Below are 24,388 nucleotides of genomic sequence, written 5' to 3' on the forward strand. Positions count from 1 at the left end.
ATTGGGGACGAAATCCCTCCCACATTCCATGTAACTATTTTTAAAGGACCTGGGTCACATAAGAAATCTGATCACAAGATATATACCATTTGTTCATAGAAGAGGGATGTCCCAGCCTCCACCCCTCCTCATGTGCTATCTTTAGCCATCTTAGTTCCTTTTCAAACCCCAGTCGCCGTCTCTTCCAGGTCTCATTCCCCCCCCTTCCCCCAAACCCCCCCTCCTCCCCTTTATAAGCCCCAACTATCCCCGTAACCCCCAACTTCCCCTCTTCTAATCCCCTGCCTCCAAAAGAGACCATCACGTATAACACCCCCTACCCCCCTCCCTCTCGTAAGCCAATTAACACAATGCTTCCCTCTAGGTCTTCCTCTCCTCAGTATGATTCTAAGTTAAGGTTGTGTAACCTTTCCAGTTAGTCCAAAGAAAAACAGCATTTAACAAACAACTCAAAACCTTGCTCCAGAGTTCTCAGGCTGTCTCTCTGGCCTGGAAGGAGAATCCCCCGCAGCCTCTGCAAGAATATCCTCAGGATGGTCTTTTATAACATCACTCTGATATTAATCCAAGCCACTTTGACAGACCTCGCCTCAATTCTTCCATGTAATGATTATGTCTCGATTTTCTGTAGTATTCTTTCTTTAAGCCCAGGCTTCCGCCCAGTCCATTCTGCAGCACATACCCCAGGATTTCTGGTTGTCTAGTAAATTCTCCTGGGCTGCCTCCTGTGTCCGCAAACCCGACACACCATCAACTCTCCCCAACAAATTAGGTCTTAACATCTTCCAACTCCAATTAACTTTTGTAATCCAACATGAGATATCTGTCAATCTTCCATTTGACCTCTCAGTCAGCGGTGTTCCACAGAATTCAAAAAAGCTTGTGCTTGTTCAGTCGTTGTATAAACCTGTGTAACCGCTTGATAAGTAACTCTTAATTTAGCTGGATACTGCAGTGCAAATCGAATTTTCTTTTCAAAAAGTTTTGTGCAAATAGGTGAGAACTTCCTTCTCTGCATCGCCACCGCAGCCGAATAATCCTGAAAGCATAAAATCTTTTTATTCTCATATTGCAGCTCCTGATCCTTCCTTAATGCTTGCAGTATTGCCTCTTTGTGCGCAAAGTTTAATATGCGGCAGATCACCACCCTCGGGCGCGCGGTTTCCACAGGCTTGGGTCCCACTCGATGCGCTCTCTCTACCTGGAGAATTCCCAAGGCTTCTGGGAGTTGTAGTTGTTCTGGCAACCATTTTTCCAAAAATCCCCGCAGGTTTACAGTCTCCAGTGCCTCAGGCAGGCCCACCAATCTTAAGTTATTCCTCCTTGATCTATTCTCGAGGTCTTCAAGCTTTCCCTCATAGCTTTCCACCATGGTTTTAAGCTTTGTATTTTCCTCCTCCATTTTGTGCACTCTGTCTTCGAGAGCCCCATGACGTTGCTGGTACTCCGCTAGTTCTTTAGTTAGCTGTCCCAAGTTCTCCTGGACCAACGTTATTTTACTGTCAATTGGCCCCAAACGTCGATCCAGCAAAGGCTCCATGGCGGCCGTCACCTCCGCCGCCACCTCCGCTACCCACACGGAGCTCAAGGCCGTCGCAGCCGGACTCGCCGGCGCCGCCATTTTGTCCTCGCCGGCCCGTGTCTTATCTTTGTCTCGGCGGACGCTTTTCGCCGCCATGGATTTTTCCGTGAGTAGCGTCGATTTAATTACTTTCTCTTCCCCTTGCGGAATAAGGTGTTTGTCAGTTCGCAACTGGTCCGTTGCCCTAGATTTTGAGGGTTGAGTGGGTAAGCTGGCCGGAGCGGCGATTTCAACAACCGCTCCTGGTCATGGCGTCACGTGATCGAACAGACCTTTTTAAAGTTGTAAATTCAGACAAGGCCTGGAGATCAAAGGCTTCTAGCAATAGAAAAACAAATGGCTATACTTAGCACTTCTATTTGAATTGCTTTGTAGACTTAACGCTGAGGAGGTTGACTATAGTTTTAAGAAATCTAACACATTCAGAATTTTAGCAATAGTTATGTAGTTAAAATAAGGATTGTAGGTATCACTTTATAGTTTCTAGTTCTGATATCCTTGGATGGTCCAATTGAAGGAAGGTTTCTGTAGGCTCTCTCTTTGATGTCTGGGAGGATGGTTAGATGTAAATATAGATCCAGCTCCAATCACAAGGCATAATGAGAGTTATCTGTAATATGAAGGGAAGATAAAGGTTTCTTTTCTCCAGCCAAAATAAATGAAAGAAGCTCAAAGTAAAATTGAGGACTGGTGCCTCAATACAGACTAAGCAGAAGTCAGTAAAAGTTTGAGTTGTAAATAAGCAAAAAGTGTATTATTTAATCTAAGTTGCAGAGCCTGATGCGACTCCAGCCAGCCAGCTTATGCATTTACCACTGCAGAACATATATATAAACCTTTTCACATAAAAAGTTATGTAGCTAGCGATTCTTTTATTATTAAGGGGCCCTTTTACGAAAGCTTAGTGAATGCTAATAGAATTAGCGCACGCTAAATGATAAGAAGTCTGTAGGTATAAAAATGGGATTCTTAGCATTCAGCATGTGCTAATTCCATTAACACAACCTAGGCTTTTGTAAAAGGGGCCCCTTAAAATTTTAAGAAATTAAAAATCTTATCTTTAATGATTTTTGCTGTTATAAAATTTCTGAGAATATGAACAAAATATTAAAATATTGTCCAATCTAGACAAAGTAGCAGTTTTGTTACCTGACAAGCATCTATGCCTCCAGTTTCATAACCAGCACAAAACATATTCGATGTAAGTAGTCTACTGTACCATAATGACATCTTACAAATCGTACGAGACAGAACCTTCAGTTCAGCTTCTTGCAGTATCTGTGATTCTTCACCTATAGCAAAATATGTTGAAAATGAAACATTTCATTTAGAACTATGTAAGAGGGAAATTTTTATAACAGGGTGCCTACACATGAAAGGCAGCAAGGTTACTTACCTGTAAACAGGTGTTGTGAGGATAGAAGGACTAGTATTCTCACAAGTGGGTGACGTCTCAAGATGAAGCCCTGGCACTATCTAGCATTCTAGAAGCCTTTGTTAGGCCTGCATTGCGTATGTGCAAGTGCCTTCCTGCCTGCTTGAATTGCGTAGGACACATAGTTAGATAAAAAAGCATAAAGAATATAACTCCTAGGGGAGGTGGAATATTTGTCCTGTTATCCTCGGAGAACACCTGCTACGGGTAAGTAACTTTCTCCATGGACAAACAGGGCATAGGATTCTCACAAGTGGGAATCCCTAGCTACCAGGCTTACCAAAAACAACAAACGGTCAATAAGGACTTGCAACAGCAAGGCCAAGAAGAACCAATAACATTAACAACCAAAACAGTGCTGTTGTGAAGGTGCAGCTCGGAAACAGAAAAGAATGTATCTGGTCCAGTGGCTTCTCCTTCTGCCACTCATGGTTACATTTCCTGAAACTCAGGTTGCAACTAAGCAGCCTCTGCGGCTTAGCCACAAGTCTCCAATCACTAACCTATGAGGACACATGTTCAATTCCTGGCAAATCGTTACAATATATTGATTTGTTTTACCACCAATTTCACAAGTGGTGCACTGCAATGACTGACACTAGCTCTATGGACAGAGGTGATATTCATCATCCACTATCTATATAGCTTAGGTTAGAACCACATTTTAGCTGTCTTAATTTTAAGCCCTTCTACTCTTCCCCTGAGATTTGTATAGAAATTTTGTTCCTTTCTTTAGTCTTTTTTCCCCCCACTGTGTTTGTTTCTTGACTGGCCCTTTTTTTTTTAAGTTGTGATGTTAGTAATGCAATTTGTTCAGATCCCTGTATTAAAACTAATAAATTAAATAAAAGTTTTGGGTGTAGGTTTTTTTATGTGAGGCCTTCATCAGTAGTTGTTCTTTCAAGATGGAGTATAACAAGCCCCTCATTCTGCGTTTCAGATGAGATATTTGCATATCTACACATGCAGTCTTTGCTTTTTCTTTTATAGCATGTTGGATTCATCAGTTACTTTGATCCAATAAATTCAGGCAGCCTTTTAAAAACTGCTTCTATCACCTGTAGTAGTTACAAAATCTTTCAATACATTGAGAAGATAAGACTGATTAGAGATCCATGCCATGTAATGCCCTGTGTATTAGTCAGACCACAAAGAGTTTGTACCAGCTCCAATTAATTCGGAATGATGCAGCATGATTGATAGAGAGCTACAAGCGGCATGCCTCATCACATTCTTCCTGCAAAGACTGCACTGACTTACCAGTGCCTTACATGGCAAAATGTTTTCGATTTTGAAGGCTCTCAGCTGAAATGAGCATGGGTACTTATGTTTCAACCTTTATTATTATTAAATATTGTATCAAAAAAGGATCTGCAGAAGCTAGAAGTCGTCTAATGTTTGGCAATTAAAATTCAATGCAAAGAAATGCTCTTAGGAAGTAGAAATCCACGGGAGACATATGTGTTAGGCGGTGAGATTCTGATATGTACAGGCAGGGAGAGGGATCTTGGGGTGATAGTATCTGAAGATCTGATGGCAACAAAACGGTGTGACAAGGCAGTGGCCATAGCCAGAAGAATGCTAGACTGTTTAGAGAGAGGTATAACCAGCAGAAGAAAGGAGGTGTCGATGCCCCTGTACAAATCATTGGTGAGGCCCCACTTGGAGCATTATGTTCAGTTTTGGAGGTCGTGTCTTGCTAAGGATGTAAAAAGAATTGAAGTGGTGTAAAGAAAAGCTACAAAAATGGTATGGGATTTGTGTTACAAGACATATAAGGAGAGACTTGCTGACCAGAACATGCATACCCTGGCGAACAGAGTAACAGGGTGATACGATACAAATATTTGAAAGGTATTAATCCACAAACAAATCTTTTCCGGAGACAGGAAGGTGGTAGAACTAGAGGACATGAAATAAGGTTGAAGGGGGGCAGACTCAGGAGTAATGTCAGGAAGTATTTTTTCACAGAGTGGTGGATACTTGGAATGCCCTCCCCCTTGGGAGGTGGTGGAGATGAAAACTGTAACGGAATTCAAAAATGCGTGGGATAAACATAATGGAATCCTGTTCAGAAGAAATGGATCCTCAGAAGCTTAGCGGAGATTGGGTGGCAGCACCGGTGGTTGGGAGACGGCGCTAGTTCTGGGCAGACTTCTACAGTCTATGCCCCCAAAATGGCAAGAATAAATCAAGGTCAAGTATACATATAAAGTAGCACATAGGAGTTTATCTTGTTGGGTAGACTGGATGGACCGTACAGTCTTTATCTGCCATCATCTACTGTGTTACGGGTTTATGGCTGCCAAATGTCACTATACAACTAGAATTAATCACAAATTAACAAAATATATTATTCTTGAGTATCTCTTTCTAAAGAGTAATTTTATAACATTGGTTAAGCAACTGAGCTTCTCATATTAACCATAACTTTATCCTGTTCAAGTTCTTAATATTTTTTTTCCACAGCAACCAATGTATTTCCTGTAATCTTCCTATGAAAAGCCAAAACACATGCCATGCCTTTCTCATGAATGACTGAGATCCATCTAAGAAAACATTAAAGGGCATATTTGCTAACCTGCACTAAGGTTTTCCATTTAACATGTTTTTATTGTGCATTAAGTGCAAAACCTCTGTAGTTACTGATGGCAGGATTCCAAGCATTTCTGAGGGACTACAAGGTTAATGTTTTAGCCATACAGGACACTGCTTTTGGCAGAGCAGTGGTGGAGAGAATCTTTCTTTCCTCCTGCTCTGAGGAATAGAATATTTGTACATCCCATTGATCTGGAGTGGTTTAGTAGAATGAAAAGGTAGGTGAAATTAGGGTTTACCTGCTAATTTCCTATTCTTGATTCTTGCTAGACCAATCCAAGGCCCACACAGGAAGACTTTGGTGTTGCTGGCCATTGCTGCAATAATATCTATCATGTCTCCCTGCCTCATTCAGTGCCTCTAATTCATGATTCCTAATTTGTCAAGTTTGCAATGGATCGTTTGGGGATTCTTGACTTTTTGCTTTTTGACTAGAACTTATTCTTTATGCCTTAGAATAATCATATAGACAATTATAGACCGCACCACTTCTTATACTAGGAATGACAGTGAAAGAGTTAAGCTTCTCTGACTCATTCTGCTAGTAGGGGGATGTAACCCATTGATCTGAACTAGACTAGCAGGGATTAAGGAAATGAAATTGGAGGTAAGACCAGATTTTAACCCAAACTATAGCTACGTGATGTAAGGTCATAAGTACATAAGTAATGCCATACTGGGAAAAGACCAAGGGTCCATTGAGCCCAGCATCCTGTCCACGACAGCGGCCAATCCAGGCCAAGGGCACCTGGCAAGCTTCCCAAATGTACAAACATTCTATACGTGTTATTCCTGGAATTTTGGATTTTTCCAAGTCCGTTTAGTAGCGGTTTATGGACTTGTCCTTTAGGAAACCGTCCAACCCCTTTTTAAACTCTGCTAAGCTAACCGCCTTCACCACATTCTCCGGCAATGAATTCCAGAGTTTAATTACACGTTGGGTGAAGAAACATTTTCTCCGATTTGTTTGAAATTTACTACACTGTAGTTTAATTGCATGCCCCCTAGTCCTAGTATTTTTGGAAAGCGTGAACAGACGCTTCACATCCACCTGTTCCACTCCACTCATTATTTTATATACCTCTATCATGTCTCCCCTCAGCCGTCTCTTCTCCAAGCTGAATAGCCCTAGCCTCCTTAGTCTTTCTTCATAGGGAAGTCGTCCCATCCCCGCTATCATTTTAGTCGCCCTTCGCTGCACCTTTTCCAATTCTACTATATCTTTCTTGAGATGCGGCGACCAGAATTGAACACAATACTCAAGGTGCGGTCGCACCATGGAGCGATACAACGGCATTATAACATCCTCACACCTGTTTTCCATACCTTTCCTAATAATACCCAACATTCTACCATTTTCCCCGGCACCGACGTCAGACTCACCGGTCTATAATTTCCCGGATCTCCCCTGGAGCCTTTTTTAAAAAATCGGCGTTACATTGGCCACCCTCCATTTTAAGGATAAGTTGCATATCAGTAGCAGTAGATCCGCAAGCTCATTTTTCAGTTCTATCAGTACTCTAGGATGAATACCATCCGGTCCAGGAGATTTGCTACTCTTCAGGTTTACCGTGAAGTCAGTAAGTTTCTCCGACTCGTCCGCTTGAAATACCATTTCCGACACCGGTATCCCACCCAAATCTTCCTCGGTGAAGACCGAAGCAAAGAATTCGTTCAGTCTCTCCGCTACGTCTTTGTCTTCCTTGATCGCCCCTTTTACTCCTCGGTTATCCAGCGGCCCAACGGATTCTTTTGCCGGCTTCCTGCTTTTAATATACCGAAATTTTTTTTTACTATGTTTTTTTGCCTCTAATGCTATCTTTTTTTCGTAATCCCTCTTGGCCTTCTTTATCTGCGCCTTGCATTTGCTTTGACACTCCTTATGCTGCTGCTTGTTATTTTCAGACGGTTCCTTCTTCCATTTTATGAAGGCGTTTCTTTTAGCCCTAATAGCTTCCTTCACCTCACTTTTCAACCAGGCCGGCTGTCTTTTGGACTTCCGTCTTTCTTTTCTAATTTGCGGAATATGTATGGCCTGGGCCTCCAGGATGGTATTTTTGAACAGCGTCCACGCCTGTTGTACAGTTTTTACTCTCTCAGTTGCCCCCCCTAAGTTTTTTTTTACCGTTCTTCTCATTTTATCATAGTCTCCTTTTTTAAAGTTAAACGCTAACGTATTTGACTTTCTGTGTATAGTTACTTCAAGGTCGATATCAAAGCTGATCATATTATGATCACTGTTATCAAGTGGCCCCAATACCATAACGTCCCTCACCAGATCATGCGCTCCACTAAAGGACCAAGTCTAGAATTTTTCCTTCTCTCGTCGGCTCCTGCACCAGCTGCTCCATAAAGCTGTCCTTGATTTCATCAAGGAATTGTACCTCTGTAGCGTGTCCCGATGTTACATTTACCCAGTCTATATTTGGATAATTGAAGTCACCCATTATTATCACATTGCCCATTTTGTTCGCGTCTCTGATTTCTTTTATCATTTCTGCGTCTACCTGCTCATCCTGGCGAGGCGGACGGTAGTACACTCCTATCACCGTTTTTTTTCCCTTTTATACATGGAATTTCAACCCACAATGATTCAAAGGTGTGATTTGTGTCCTGCTGAATCTGTAATCTATCTGAGTCAAGGCTCTCGTTAATATACAATGCTAGCCCTCCACCAGTCCGGTCCACCCTATCACTACGATATACTTTGTACCCCGGTATGACAGTGTCCCACTGGTTATCCTCCTTCCACTAGGTCTCAGTAATGCCTATTATATCCAATTTTTCATTTAGTGCAATATATTCCAACTCTCCCATCTTATTTCTTAGACTCCTAGCATTTGCATATAGACATTTCAGAGTATGTTTGTTGTTCCTATTTGCATGATGCTTAGTACCTGACACTATTGTTTTGCCATCTTTTGTCTGATCTTTAGTTGTATTTAAGGGCACCTGGCCTACCACGGTCTGTTGTGCAACCTCACTATCCAGAAACCCTATCTCCCCTGTTTGTGAGGTATCTTTGCAAGATACCTTTTCCCGAACCACGCGCTTTTGAACGACTGTCGGCCTTCCCCCCATTTCTAATTTAAAAGCTGCTCTATCTCCTTTTTAAATGCTGACGCCAGCAGCCTGGTCCCACCCTGGTTAAGGTGGAGCCCATCCTTTCGGAATAGGCTCCCCCTTCCCCAGAATGTTGCCCAGTTCCTAACAAATCTAAAACCCTCCTCCCTGCACCATCATCTCATCCACGCATTGAGACTCCGGAGCTCTGCCTGTCTCTTGGGCCCTGCGTGTGGAACAGGTAGCATTTCAGAAAATGCTACCCTAGAGGATCTGGATTTGATCTTTCTACCTAAGAGCCTTTGGCAGTCAAAGTTGTTTTTTCAAATTTAGTCAAAGTTGTTTTTTCAAACTTTTCTTTATAATTGGCTTCCAGAAACTAGTCCATTCTCCTTCTATTATATGTAACCCCCCCCCCCCCTTCTCCCTATCTCATTTCTCTCACTGTTGATGGAGACTTGCTTCCCTCTGTGAGTGGCCTGCAGAAGCTCCAGGAAAGTTCTCCATTGGATCTCTGATTCTCTGCTGCAACTTGTTTCACCACGAGGCTGAGCCACATGGCACTGGAATGTGAAGTTGGTCTTACGGTATTGTCTCATGAGACTTGATACTGTGTGAACAGCCTCAACTTCAGGTGTCGTGCGGCTCAAGCTTCCAGTAAGACCAGTCACTGCCGAGAAAAGGATCCTATCAGAGGACTTCACCCAGAGCTTCTGCAGGCCAAGAAAATGATGTTGGCAGGCCAAGTTCTGGTCTGCGGGCTGGACAAGTCTGGTCTAGATCCAGCCTTCCTGGTGGAAATAGGTGCCGGATCTTTCTAGATTCAGCCTTCCTGGTGGCAATAGGTGCCGGATCTTTCTAGATCCAGCCTTTCTGGCAGCAATAATTGCTGAATTCATCTAGATCCGGCTTTTCTGCTGCCAATGTGCTGAATCCGTATAGATCCAGCCCTCCTTGTGGGACTAAGTCAGGATCCAGTTAGATCCAGACTTTCTAGTGGAAATAGTAGCTGGATTCATCTAGATCCAGCACTCCTGCTGGGAATAACTGCTGGATCTGTTCAGATCCAGCCATTCTGACGGGTTTAGGCTCTGGATCTGGGTCAACCAGCCCTTCTGGAGGGATTAACATGGATCCTGGTGGATCCAGCTCAAATGCTGGGAACAATTGCTGGATAATGGTGGATCCAGCCCTTCTGATGAGTAGTGCTAAATCCTGGTGGATCCAGACCTTCTGGTATTATTTTTTGCTTAATCTGACTGGATCTAGCCCTGTTGCCGGGGGTAGAAAATAAAGGGAAAAAGGAAACAAAGTGAGTGAGCTACCACCCCGCTGAGGGTTCCAGTGTGTGTAGAGCCCCCTAACCCTTCCTTTGTCCTCATCTTTGAAATCTGTAAATTTGTGACCTGACACACCTGAAATGCTTTTGGTTTAAGGGGGCACAAACTCCTTTTAGACCCCACCCCCACCTCCAAACTAGCTGTGCTCCTAAAACATGCATTTTTCTATCCTACTATCTTTCCGTTTTTCAGTATCCGTCCCGTCCCACACATCTCCACTGTATCCAGCATTTCGCTTGTTCTCAACCTCTATGCTGTATTATACAGCATTTTTATCCTTCTTTCCCACCTCCGTGATGGCCAGTATTTCACTATTCTGCTCCCCTTCAGAACTTCTGCATCTCTCACCTTAATTCACAGCATCTATCGCCTTCATTCTCTCTTCCCCTGATTTCCAGCATCTGTGTCCTCCCTTCTCCCCTCCCATTATTTCCAGCTTCTTTTCCTTCCTTCTCCCCCTCAAGAATCTCCAGCATCTCTCTCCTTCCTTTTCCCCCACATTATCTCCAGCATGTCTCTCCTTCATTCCCCTCCCACTTAATTTCTAGCATGTCTCTCCTTCCCTGCCCCCTTGAGGTGCAGCACGTCTCTCCTTCCTGTCCTGCCCCCTCAATTTCCAAAATTTGTCTCCTCCCTTATCCCCAATGTCTACAGCATCTCCCTTCTTCAACTGCCCCCACCCCTCACCCCACATTGCCTGCTATTTATCTATTTCATCCTTCCTGGAAAATAATTATCCAACTTTGTCCCTCTTTTGCTTCCCTCACCTAACCCGTGCAGCAGCTTCCACTATCACCCCTGCCCTTCCCCTCTCCCAGCCACAACAAGCTCTACTTAACTATATAGGCAAGGCTGGCTGCTCTGTTTTGACTGCCGCTCAGGGTTGCCAGGTGGAAAATTTTGTTCCCACCCAATCCCGCACAAGAAACAGCCCAAAACCCGCCCAAACACAAACCCCGCCCCTGACACCCCCACCCCGCGTCATCACCCCCGCCCCCGCCGTCATCAACCCCGCCTCCTCCGTCACCGGCCCCGCCTCCCACGTCATCGGCCCCGCTTCCCACGTCATCGGCCCCGCCCAAAACGTCACTAACCCCGCCCCCCGCGGCCGAAAAAAAACCCGCCCTGAAGCCCAAAAACCAGCCCAAAAAACCGCAACCCGCCGCGGGCAAAAATTTCCCGCGGCGGGTCGCGGAAAACCGCCCAATTGGGCGGTAAAACCGCCCACCTGGCAACACTGCTGCCGCTGCCACTTTCCTCAAACAGGGAGTCCTCACACTGATATATTCCTTCTTCTCTGCTGGGTGCCTCCCCCACAGGAAATGAATGGTATGTCATAGGGGCAGGACCCAACTGATCATATCAGAATGGGACAGCCTCCCCCATACCAACAAAAGCAGCAGCGGCAGTCAAAAAAAGAAGAGAACTCCATTTTAAAGTAGTCCTTATGGAATTTGTGAGATCCGCAAAAATCTATTTACCCAGATCCCCCCCACCCCCAGACTCAGTCTCTAGATTGATCTGAAGGATTTTATTCTCTGGAGAGGGAATAAGAGATCTCTTTTTCTGATACTATCTTTATTTTTCCTCACTCCATGGTGAAAAAAGCGTTATACCATCTCAGCCGTTGCCACTATACAAGAACAGCCACAAACTTGGGAAAAGCTGTTAGTATACACCAGCTTCCACAAAGCCCATACCCCAACTGAATTAGCAGCAAAGGTTTCTCCTAGGCAGGCAAAGTTGAATTGCTCTCTCCCTTTTTTTTTTTTTTGAGAGGAAGGAGATTAGAAATAAACAGGGGGGATGGGGGGGGGGGGGGGGAGAAGAGGAACACAGCACACTAGGTATCCCCTTAAGGCAACCAGAGATTGCCTTCACCTCCAGCTCCACTGGCCCAGGAGCAATCATCTATCAATCAGTCCAGAAGCTGAAGGAAGACATGTCTTCCACCTGCTGGAGATACTGAGGCCCAGATGCACAAAACTTTAACGACCCTTTATCGAAGAAATTGCCAACCGTTGCATGTACTAAAGCCCATTTTTCGAGGACCGTAGCAGCTAACTAAAATGGAATGCAGATGAGCAATTAGTGTAGAAACCCTTTTGAAATGACATGCACTAACGTTTTCCGATTGGTTTAACAAAGGAAAACGCCGAGAAATCTGACGAGAGGTCTGTACCTCTCGTTAGGGCTCTCCGGCTAAAAACTCTAATGTAGAACTAAAAAAAAAAAAAAGAACAGGGGGGGGGGGGCGTGAAAACACGCGCCAGGGGCGTCCTTTATTGACGCCCCAGGTCGCCGCTGCTCCCGCTCCCTCTCCAAGCAATCCAGAAGTTAAAAAATAAAGGACCGGGAGGGGGCAAAGGCGCTCGTCAGGAGTGTCCTGTTTGAACGGCCTTGCCCCCCCCCACCCCATCCGAGGTCGCCGCTGCTCCCGCATTATAAATTTAAAAAGCAAAACGAAGAAATCCTTACTTTAGAAGCCCCAGCCAGCCCCCCTCCATTCCTCTCTACTCTTCTGTCAACCCCACAGCTCCGCCTCCTGACACCCTTCGCGGGTCGTCGCCGCCATTCCCCCCCTCCATTGGGCCCCCCTCCCTCTTACCGGGCCCGTGCAGCGCCTCTCACCTCTATGTGAAGGCGCTGCACGGGCAAGAAGATCAGCTGATGCCTCTGTCTTCGCCCATTCTTCCTTCGCGTCTCTCTCCTTTTGGGCCCGCCCCCGTCTGACGTAAGTAACCAACATAGGTTACTTATGTCAGACAAGGGCGGGCCCAGGAGCAAAGGAGGACGTCCTTTCCTCTTGGGCCCGCCCTTGTCTGACGTAAGTAACCTATGTTGGTTACTTACGTCAGACGGGGGCGGGCCCAAAAGGAGAGAGACGCGAAGGAAGAATGGGCGAAGACAGAGGCATCAGCTGATCTTCTTGCCCGTGCAGCGCCTTCACATAGAGGTAAGAGGCGCTGCACGGGCCCGGTAAGAGGGAGGGGGGCCCGATGGAGGGGGGGAATGGCGGCGACGACCCACGGAGGAAGCGGGGCACAAGGCGGAGGGTGTCAGGAGGCGGAGCTGTGGGGTTGACAGAAGAGTAGAGAGGAATGGAGGGGGGCCGGCCGGGGCTTCTAAAGTAAGGATTTCTTCGTTTTGCTTTTAAAATTTATAATGCGGGGAGCAGCGGCGACCTCGGACGGGGTGGGGGGGGGCAAGGCCGTTCAAACAGGACGCTCCTGACGAGCGCACTTTGCCCCCTCCCAGTCCTTTTTTGACTTTTGTATTTATTTTGGGAGCCAGGTGTTTGTTTTTTTGTTTTGACAGTGGCATGCGCAGAACAGCCAGCATAACGCTTGGCTGCTCTGCGCATGCTTGAGGGGCCTTTTACCGACGGGGATTACGGACGTATGATACCTTGTACTTTTCAATACCGCACCGAACATTTCTCAGCTGTTTTTTTACTGCATTCTTCGTTTTTTAAAAATTCGCTAAGTACTTTTACGATTTTTATTTTTTTACGTTTGGTTGATGCATCTGGGCCATTGGGACAACTGAACATTGCCTCTTATGGTACAGCTCAAATCTGAGTCCTCTATCGCCACCTGCTGGTAGACGCACATAACTTACAAGTCTGGATTGATCTTTTGGTGATACTAAGGAAACAGTAGCTTTTAGCTATATAAGAAAAAGAATCAACAGGTTCAGGTGAACCTGAAAGTTCAAGTAAAAACCTGTGCATAAAGGAAATCATCTGTGTGGTAGGACAGACAGAAAGAGAAAATGAAGGTCCAGCAAAGCAGCAGCTGCAAAGAAAATTCTACATATGCTTGGAAAAACCTCATTTTTTCTGAGCTGTAGGAGCTAGTTCCTGTAATTTTATCCTCCATGCCTGGAAAACTTTCCTAGAAAGCTCTGGATAGTTCTTCCATGCCAGCAATAAGTCACATGATACGTTGATATGGTCCATACCACCCATTTGTTGGAAGAGAAAGTAGTTCCTAATGATAGGGAGGACAATTTTCAAAAAACATTTACTTAAACAAATGGCTACTAACATGGGTAAATGATATATTTGAAAATTGCCCACTCTGCATGCAGGACTGGACCAAGATTATCTGACACCCAAGGCAAACCTTCAGCAATGAGCACCCCCCCACCCCCACTCACCTTATTCACATCCAGCGAATCCCCTTCCTTTCCCTTCCCTACTCTGCCATAGTCCAGCATCTCTTTTTCCCTATCTCCTCCCCTCCTCCCCAGGTGTTCTATTATATATATATATATATATATATATATATATATACACACACACACATACACACACTTCAACCCCTCCGCCCACTTCAAGGTGTTCAAGAAGCTTCCCTTCCTTATCGCCTTCAGAGTGGCCCCAACATGGTAGTCACCATGTCTATGGAAGACATTGTAGCTAGCCTGGGGCCTTGGAGAGGACAGGACCCAGTAGGCCTTGAGCATGGGCAGATGCTCAAGGCTCCACGTTGGCAGTAAAGGCTTCCATAGAATGCCGACTGCCACACTGGTGCCACCTCCCACACCTAGCCCACCTAGGTGTCTAGTCAGGCTGGCCCCACTTGTAAAAAGTACTATTTTTTTCCCATAGTGTGTTTACTTTCTACTCTCATTCTTGTGATATTCCCACATAGAGTTAGAATGGAGGAGACAACAGTTCAGATCATTCTGTATTCTCAAGGATGGGAGACAGAACAACTCAAATAGTTTAATATTTTCCAAAATACTCATATTTATTTTATATTGAGAAGTATCTGCAGAAAATGCAAATATTTGTGGTTATATTTTTCCTGGGCATTTTTCAAAAGGAAAATATGGTAAAATTATGCCTTACCTGATAATTGTCTTTCCTTTAGTCACAGCACATGAATCCAGAAACCAGTGGGTTGTATCTGTCTACCAGTAGGTGAAGATAGAGAATTAAATTGCAGAGAGCCATACCAGAGTACAACCCTCATAGCATTTAGTATGCCTCATCAAAAAGCAGTAGCAACTGAACAAACAAACTACTTAAAACTTCCTCACAACTATAACCATAAGAATGCGACCCATGTCGCAGAACATCAGTGCCAACATGGCAACTACAGACAATCTTTTCTCTGTGATTTATTTCTTCATTTCTTACATACGAGAATTCCCATCTGAAAATAAGCCACAGGTATCTGTTCCGAAGGAACCGCTAGCAGAATCAAGGAATGGACGGTATAGATTCAGGGTGGGATCCTGGATTCATCTGCTACGACTAAAGGAAAGAAAATGATCAGGTAAGGCATAATTTTACCTTCCGTAGCATCAGCAGCAGATGAATCCAGAAACCAGTGGGATGTACCAACACACTCCCTACTTAGGGTGGGAAGCAGAAGCTCCCTGAGCTAGAACCGTCGCTGCAAACAGCACATCCGAGCGCCCTGCCACATCTGTTCTGTAATGTTTAAAAAAGGAATGTAACGATGCCCATGTCGCCGCCTGACAAATCTCTCCCAACGACAGAACCCCTGATTCTGCCCAAGAAGTAGCTTGAGACCGAGTCGAATGAGCGTGAAGTCCCACCAGAACATACACCAACTCAATGGCCTCCCTAATCCAACGTGCAATGGTAGCTTTGGATGCATCCTCTCATCTATGAGGCCCCGTCAACAGAATCAAGAGATGGTCCGAACACCTAAAATCATTAGAAACTTGCAAATACTGCATCAGTGCCCTCCGAACATCCAGTAACCGAAGGGAGGCAAACTGAGCAGGATATTCCTCCTACCGAAAAGATGGAAGGAAAAGATCCTGATTAAGAGGAAAAGAAGATGCCACCTTAGGAAGGAAGGATGAAACCATTTGCAAAGAAACGCTCGTCACCATAAAACAAAGAAAGGGTTCCCGGCAGGATAATGCCTGAATCTGAGAAACTCTGCACGCTAAAGCTACAGCTACCAAAATCACCGTTTTGAGGGTTAAGTCCCTCTCCGATGCCTTGAGTAGTGGTTCAAGCGGAGCCCGCCCTAACACCCGGAGTACCAAATTGAGATTCTAGTTAGGACACGGGCGTCAAGAGGGATGAAGAACTCCCTGCAAAAACTGGGAGACATCTGGTTGAGACACAAAAGAAGACCCGGCAAGTCGACCTCGGAAGAAGGAGAGTGCCGCTAGTTGAACTCTTAGCGAGTTATAACATTTGGGAACCAGAAGCCTGAGAGGGCTCCCATCCCCACAGAGAACACCAATAGAAAACAAGCGCCACACCCGAGCATAACACCATAGTGGTGGATCGCTTACGAGACCGTAAAAGAGTGGCTATTTATTTATTGATTTATTGCATTTGTATCCCACATTTTCCACCTATTTGCAGGCTCAATGTGGCTTATAGAGACCTGTTATAGCAACGCCATATCAGGTTGGAGAAAACAATTGGTGTTACAAAGAGGTAAAGAAATACAGGAGAATTTGGACAAGTTGTTAATGAAAAATACTTTCTGTGCCATTTTGGTTAGGTGTTGTATTGTAGTTAGTTAAGGGTTCTCGTGGTAGGCTTTATTAAAGAGGTAGGTCTTCAGGGATTTGCGGAAGTCATTCAATTCTTTGATTGTTCTTAGGTGATTTGGAAGAGAGTTCCACATCTGCGTGCTTATATAAGAAAAGCTGGGACGCGTGTGTTAGTTTGTATTTTAGTCCTTTGCAGCTGGGGAAGTGTAGGTTAAGAAAGGTGCGGGAAGATCTCTTAGCATTTCTGGGTGGCAGGTCTACGAGGTCTAGCATGTAGGTCGGGGCCTCTCCGTAAATGATTTTATGAACAATCTTGCAGATTTTGAATGTGACACATTCTTTCAGTGGTAGCCAGTGCAGTTTCTTTCTTAGGGGTTTCGCGCTTTCATATGTTGTTTTCCCAAATATGAGTCTGGCTGCAGTATTTTGGGCTGTTTGAAGTTTTTTGATGGTCTGTTCTTCACAGCCAGCGAAGAGTGCATTGCAATAATCCAGGTGACTTAACACCAATGATTGCACCAGTTTCATGAAAATGGCTCTTGGGAAGAAAGGTTTCACTCTTTTGAGTTTCCACATGGCATTGAACATTTTTTTAGTTGTATTCTTCACATGGTTTTCAAGTGTGAGATTTCTATCAATGGTGACTCCCAGGATTTTCAAGTTGTCTGAGACGGGTAGGGTTACGTTTGGGGTGGCTACGGTGTCGAATTTGTGTGTATTGTGTTGTGAGGTGATTATAAGGCATTGTGTTTTTTCTGCGTTGAGTTTCAGTTGAAATGCGTCCGCCCAGGAGTGCATGATTTGGAAGCTTTGGTTGATTTTGTTGGTAATTTCCTTTAGGTCGTGTTTGAATGGGATGTAGATCGTGTCATCGTCTGCGTATATGTACGGGTTGAGATGTTGGTTGTCTAATAGCTTAGCTAGGGGTAGCATCATTAAGTTAAAGAGGGTGGGTGAGAGGGGGGATCCTTGTGGGACACCGCATTCAGGTATCCATGGGGCTGATATCTCTGCGTTAGTTGTTACTTGGTATGATCTTGATGTCAGGAATCCTCTAAACCAATTGAGGACGTTTCCTCCAACTCTGAAGTATTCCAGGATATGTAATAAAATTTTGTGGTTGACCATATCGAAGGCACTGGACATATCAAATTGTAGGAGAAGTATATTATTGCCATTTGTGATTGTTTGTTTAAATTTATTCATTAGAGTTACTAGTACTGTTTCTGTGCTATAGTTCAAATAGACCTTCCTTCTCAATCTTGACCTCTCAAGGGCCAAGCCGTAAGACCAAAGCGGAAGGGATTTTCCATCAGAATGAGCCCCTGGCAAAGAAGATCCACTGACAAGGGAAGGTGCAGTGGAGTCTCTACCAGCAACTGTACCAAGTCTGCATACCACAGACATTGAGGCCAATCCGGAGCCACTAAAATCACTAATCCCCGGTGTCTGCTGATCCTGAGCAAGACTCAGCCAATGAGCGGCCATGGTGGAAACACATACAACAGTTTTGCTTGTGGCCACAGTTGAAGAAGCATGTTGAGACCTTCTGAAGTGGCTTCCTTCCGCTTACTGAAGAATCTCTTCACTTTGGGATTTTGATGAGATGCCATAAGATCAATTTCTGGCCAGCCCCACCGATCGCATATAAGTAGAAACAATTTGTCCGACAACTGCCATTCTGCTGCATCCATAAGATTTCGACTGAGAAAGTCCGCCTTTACATTGTTGAGACCTGCAATGTGAGCTGTCAACAGAACCAGATGTATCTCCGCCCAAGCCAGGATGCTGCTTGCTTCGAAACACAGAGCCCGATTCTGAGTCCCGCCCTGTCGATTGATGTAAGCTACCGACATCGTGTTGTCTGAAAACACTCATACTGCAGATCCCTGCAGTAATTCCTGAAACGCTAGCAGGGTGTTCAGGACAGCCCGTAACTCCAACCGATTGATGGACCACGTCATCTCCTCCGGTGACCAAGTCCCCTGCGCGCAGCGAGAGAGACAATGCACTCCCCATCCGAAGAGACTGGCATCTGTCGTCATTATTACCCACTGAGGGGCAGCTAAGGGCATCCCTAACTTCAGGTGCCTAACTTCAGGTGGGAGGGAAGAAGCCACCACGCCAAGCTGTGTCGCGCCCGAGGCAACCATGGTAGCCGCCGAGACTAATCCTGAGAAACTGGAGACCAATGGCTCAGAAGAGCTGGCTGTAAGGGTCTCATATGCGCTTGGGCCCAAGACACCACCTTGATTGTGGCTGTCATGGATCCCAGGACTTGGAAATAGTCCCATACCTGAAGAATTGGCAGACGCAAAAGACTGTTCAATTGGCCCATAATTTGAGCCTCCTGCCCTCCAGCAGGGAGACTATCCCCCGGGCAGTATCGAACTATATGCCCAGGTACTCCAGCATCTGCGAAGGGAAGAGATGACTCTTGGCAAAATTGATTACCCACCCGAGAGACTGAAGGACTTCCACCATACTTTGAGTAGCCAAGTGGCTCTCTGACTCCGACGATGCCCGAATGAGCCAATCATCCAGATAGGGGACTTTCCTCAATGCAGCTGCCGCCGTCACCACCACCATCACCTTGGAAAAGGTGTGTGGTGCTGTGGTTAAGCCGAAAGGCAACACCCGGAAGTGCTCTCCAGAATCGCAAACCTGATGAACCTGTGATGTGGAGGCCAAATCGGAATACGTAGATAAGCCTCCTTGAGATCCAAGGCCGTCAAAAACTTCTGCGGCTGTACCGCCGCTATGACAGCTCTGAGGGTTTCCATGCGGATATGATGCATTCTGAGGAACTGGTTTACTTTTCCGGTCTGAAAGAGCCTCCTTTCTTTGGAACCACAAAGAATATCGAATACTGGCCGGAGAGCCTCTCCAGTCTCGGCACCGGTGCAACCCCACTGGTTTCTGGATTCATCTGCTGCTGACACTATGGAAGGTAAAATTATGCCTTACTGATAATTTCCTTTCTTTTAGTCGCAGTAAATGAATCCAGGATGATTTCTTAAAGAACTGAGCACAGCTTCTCGTTTTAAGGAAGTCACGCACAAGGACTCCAAGAAAGAATCTGCGACCTGCAAACTCTATTTTGTAGCCATCTTTGATAACATTGAGAACCTATTGGTCCGAAGTGATTTTGACCCACTCCTGGTAATAGTGGGTCAGCCGACCCCCTATTTCCAACGTCCCAGAGTGGGCCGGCATCCCATCATTGCGAAGATCGAGTGGCTGTACCCTGACAGGATCCTTTCTTGTCACTCTGAAAGGAAGTACTCTGTTGGAATCGAGATCACTGAAAGGACGAAGATGGTCTACCTGGACAATAAAGTCTGGTCTCTCGAAAGCGAGGTTTTGAGGCTCCAGCCCGAGCCAAAGGCCTAGGCTTGTCCTCCAGCAACCTCTGAGACCTGGAATCTCCCAAATCCTTGACAATCTTCTCCAAACAAGAGTTTGCCTTTAAAAAGGTAACTTGGTAAGGCGCTGTTTAGAGGCCATATCTGCCACCCAATGATGAAGCCAAAGCAACCTCCGAGAAGTGACAGCCAAGGCCATAAGTTTCGCTGACGAGCGCACTAGATCATATAAGGCATCCACTAGATACGCCAAAGCAGACTCCATCTTAGGTACAACAGCCAAGGAAAAGGGGCTAGCTTCCTGCTCCTGATCTACAGACTGCTGCAACCACTCAAGGGAAGCTCGAGTTGCATATGAACTACAAATAGATGCCTTGAGGGCCAAAGTGGAAACCTCAAAAGCGCGCTTCAGAGTGGCTTCCAGACGCCTATCTTGCATGTCCTTTAATGCCATTCCCTCTTCCACTGGAAGGGTAGTTTTCTTACTTACTGCCGCCATTATGGCATCGACCCGGGGAAGATCAAACACAGAAGCAAATCTTTGTACTTTCCAGTATACTGACTCTCCAGTCCAGTACACTGTTAGCACCTCCTCAGAGGGGTACTCCCTTGCTGCACAAACAGCAGCATCTGCTCTAACTAGTCTCTCTTTTTTTTTTTTTTGGTGAGGAAATTTAAAGAGAAATTTTAAAGAGCAGCCAAAACACAGGGAGACACTGCATTCGCAGGGCGAGACAGGGACATTCAACAAAGTATGCCTCTAAAGAGGGTCAGAGGCCACACACACCCCTGATCTCAACTGGCTAAGAGTCCAGGTGGCCCTAAAGCAGTAGAAAAACCCCAGGAGCTGGCACACATCCGTCCACCACCTGCTGAAGATAGAGATATACTAAATGCTATGAGGGTTGTACTCTGGAAAGGCTCTCTGCAATTTAGTTCTCTATCTCCACCTGTTGGTAGACAGATACAACCCACTGGTTTCTGGATTCATCTGCTGCTGATGCTATGGAAATGCATACTTTCTATTAAAGAACTTGTGCAAAATCAGGGAAAGTACTTGTGGTCTTTGCATCAAAACAGTATTCAAAACTGCCAGACTATGTTTTTTTTGTCTGTACTACCTCCACTGCCATTTACATGTATACATTTACATGTATAAAGGATTCAGAAATTTCCAGGACTTACATGGCCTGGAACAAAATTCCCTCACCACCCAGTAATATAAATAAATGGTGAGTGCATTTTTAACTTGGTGTGCACACACCTCCCACTCCATCCCAGCACAGCCATCCTTTCTCAACTACCCATGCCACCCTCCCTCTTTCACATCCTATTCGGTGGTATTGCCCTCCTGCGGGAGGCGGTGGAGATGAAAACGGTAACGGAGTTCAAACATGCGTGGGATATGCATAGAGGAATCCTGTGCAGAAGGAATGGATCCTCAAAAGCTTAGCTGAAATTGGGTGGCGGAGCAGGTGGGGGGAAGAGGGGGTGGTGGTTGGGAGGCGAGGATAGGGGAGGGCAGACTTATACGGTCTGTACCAGAGCCGGTGATGGGAGGCGGGACTGGTGGTTGGGAGGCGGGAAATACTGTTGGGCAGACTTATATGGTCTGTGCCCTGAAAAGGACACGTACAAATTCAAGGTAAGGTATACACATATGAGTTTGTCTTGGGCAGACTGGATGGACCATGCAGGTCTTTTTTACTGCCGTCATCTACTATGTATATGTTACTATGTATTCATCTCTCATTCCCGGCCCTCTCACTCTCCTGTCCACCCAGCTGCTGTCCTCTCTCTCTCTCCTCTTCATGACCATGTTACTATCTTCCATGCGCTGAAGAGGTTTCTTCCTCCTCCTCCTCCTCCTTGAGGCTCTCATCAGGGCCAAAGATACTGCCATCTCCCGCTCCTAGGACCATCTTGCCAGCCACAAAAATCCACTGATTAGATTTTCAAAACTGTGATATTAACGAAGACCTTAAAATACCAAACATTAGGTAAAAATATGAAGTACAAAAAGAAATCCACCACAAATATTTACCTCCATATGATCTTGCTCCCCAGCCAGATACAAAGCATTGTACATCAGGGTTCATGTCTGTGAAGTTATAATGCAAGCAGATGGGCTGAACATAGTCACTGTAAGTTACTGGGCTCTTCAGCTGAAGTAATGTGATATCATTATCCATAGTTGAATTGGAAAACTCTGAATTAACGAAGATTCTTTAATCCTTTTTATTTTAAATGACCCAGCTGGTTGCTGTAAATTAATAATTCCAAAGACAGCTCTCCACCTTGATGGATAGCTGGAAGAAAAACTTAAATGATTAAGAATTCGTAATATTTTAGCTGTTAATTTTGTATCAACACCAAGGCATCAGGAGTAGCAGCTTAATGATTAATGCAGTGGGCTAAGAACCTGGGGAACTGGGCTGGATTCCCCCTGTGGCTCTTTTGGCTCTGGGCAAGTCACTATGGGGCCCCCCTTTTACAAAGTGGTAGTAAACTACTAGGCGTGTAGAACATGCCAAATTGACACTACCACCCTGTTAGTGCACCCACCTGGCAGTAATGTCGAAGGTAGGGTGTGCCATTTCCCACGGTAGAAAATATTTTTCTATTTTCTACTGTAGGAGGTGATCCCAGCAGTAATCGGCAGCATGGTCACATTGGTGCATGCTGCATGAGTACCGAAAATGTAGCGTGTGAGCCCTTAAAGCTACATCAATGGGTGGCGGTAAACGCTCAGGCAGTAAATAATCGTGCGCTACCTTTAATTCTAGCGAATGGCCATTTACTGTCCCCATTGAAAAAAGTCTTTTTTCCCAGCCACAGTAAAAAATGGCCTAGTGTGCGCCAAAAACACACACCCACACTACCACAGGCCACTTTTACCGCGGCTTAGTAAAAGGACCCCATAACCCTCTTGCCACAGGTACAAAAACTTAAGATTGTGGGCCCACTAGGAACAAAGTACTTGCATATAATTTAAAAAAATATATTGGTTGTGGCATAGAAAGATGGTATATCAAATCCATGACCTTAATACCTTTACCCTAACACTGAGACCTCAGCATATCACTGATAGCCCAATCCCAACAAGTTTATGAAGCTCCTAAATTCACCAGTCTTTATGGACAGAAAATCCCGAACTGCATCTCCAGCACCATAGACAAGCCACCTCTCAGCCTTTTAGCTAAGATCCAAGTAAAAACTCTAAGCTATCAGCAGAGGCACATTCTTCTTGACTTTTTGAATAAGACTGAAAACCTGAGCAATATGGAGAGGTTAATACTCTTATTTGCCAGTATTCAGGGCACTATCCAGTGCCTAGTCAAGTACATAATATAAGATTTTTTTTAGATTGCTTAAGTTTTATTACATTGATTACCATATTCATGTGGAGAGTGTCTACATTGGTTTTATTTATCTGTAGCAGCAACCTATTTTGTTTACTTTCATTGTAGCATGGCAATTATATAGGAGATAGCGGTTCAATGTCTTTGATTTGCTAGTCCAGTATCTTTTTTAATAAATTTCTTCATACTTCGTAGTTTTTATTCTTTTACCATTTTATTTATGGAAAGGCAATGGTCTTGAGGACTTAGGGGTCTGTTTACTAAGCCACTCTAGTGGCTTCCACGCGGCATTACAGACATAGCCCATTCAAGTGAATGGGCTGTGTCGGCATTAGAAACAGCCAGTCACGCTAGCGGTTTAGTAAACCCCAGCGTTAGATACATACATAATGCAAATTGATAATGTCATTATTAGATTTTTAGATCACTAAGATTCAATGACATATATGAGTATATGAGTATATATGTAAGGTTGGCTTTTCTCTTTACTAGTGCTTTGTTGTTCATTTATCTGGTCCCAAAGTCATTATATATAAGATAACAGTGGCTTTTGTGTTTTATTTATTTATTTATTTATAGTTTCAAAATTACATATCTTCTCATAGAAGCATTCAGTAACAAAGAAAAAAAAGAGAGTAAAGGAACTAATCACATTATTGAGACAACTACTTGTCTCAATAATAGGAACATTTTTAACATACATCGACCACTATATTGGAAATACTTAAATGGATCCAAGGTATACTATAATACATAAAGGAAAATAATAACAAAATTGTTACATGCTCCGGGTACTTTCTCAATCTACCATACAGTGTCCGCATGGAAATCTAAATTTTAACAATAACATTCTCAGCTTCTCTAGCACTAATAAAGTCCTCGAGTTGTTTTGGATCAGAAAATTGGTAATTATTTTGTAAATAAGTAAAACGACAAATACAAGGAAATTTAAGAGTAAATGTTGCCCCTAAATTTAATACTCTTTGACGCAGGGCCAAAAAGGCTCTGCGCCTAGCTTGGGTTTCTTTAGCTAAGTCTGGAAAAATTCTAATTTTGGCTCCAAAAAACATCGAGTCCATATGTTTAAAGAATAACTTTAACACCATCTCCCTATCTATCTCGTGCAAAAGTCACCACCGCTGTTG

The 24,388-nt window shown here is 44.7% G+C and overlaps 1 protein-coding gene across 1 annotated transcript in view; it reads right to left on the reverse strand.

The window, feature by feature from the left end:
• The window catches only part of LOC115464634 (transmembrane protease serine 12-like), a 234,958-nt gene that overhangs the window by 46,852 nt on the left and 163,718 nt on the right, over positions 1 to 24,388 (reverse strand). Inside the window, exon 2 of the mRNA XM_030194997.1 lies at positions 2,732 to 2,874. Coding sequence (XP_030050857.1) covers positions 2,732 to 2,874 — 143 coding nt within the window. The remainder of the gene's footprint in view (positions 1 to 2,731; positions 2,875 to 24,388) is intronic.

This window comes from Microcaecilia unicolor, chromosome 3 (genome assembly GCF_901765095.1).
Source record: "Microcaecilia unicolor chromosome 3, aMicUni1.1, whole genome shotgun sequence".
Lineage (NCBI taxonomy): Eukaryota > Metazoa > Chordata > Amphibia > Gymnophiona > Siphonopidae > Microcaecilia > Microcaecilia unicolor.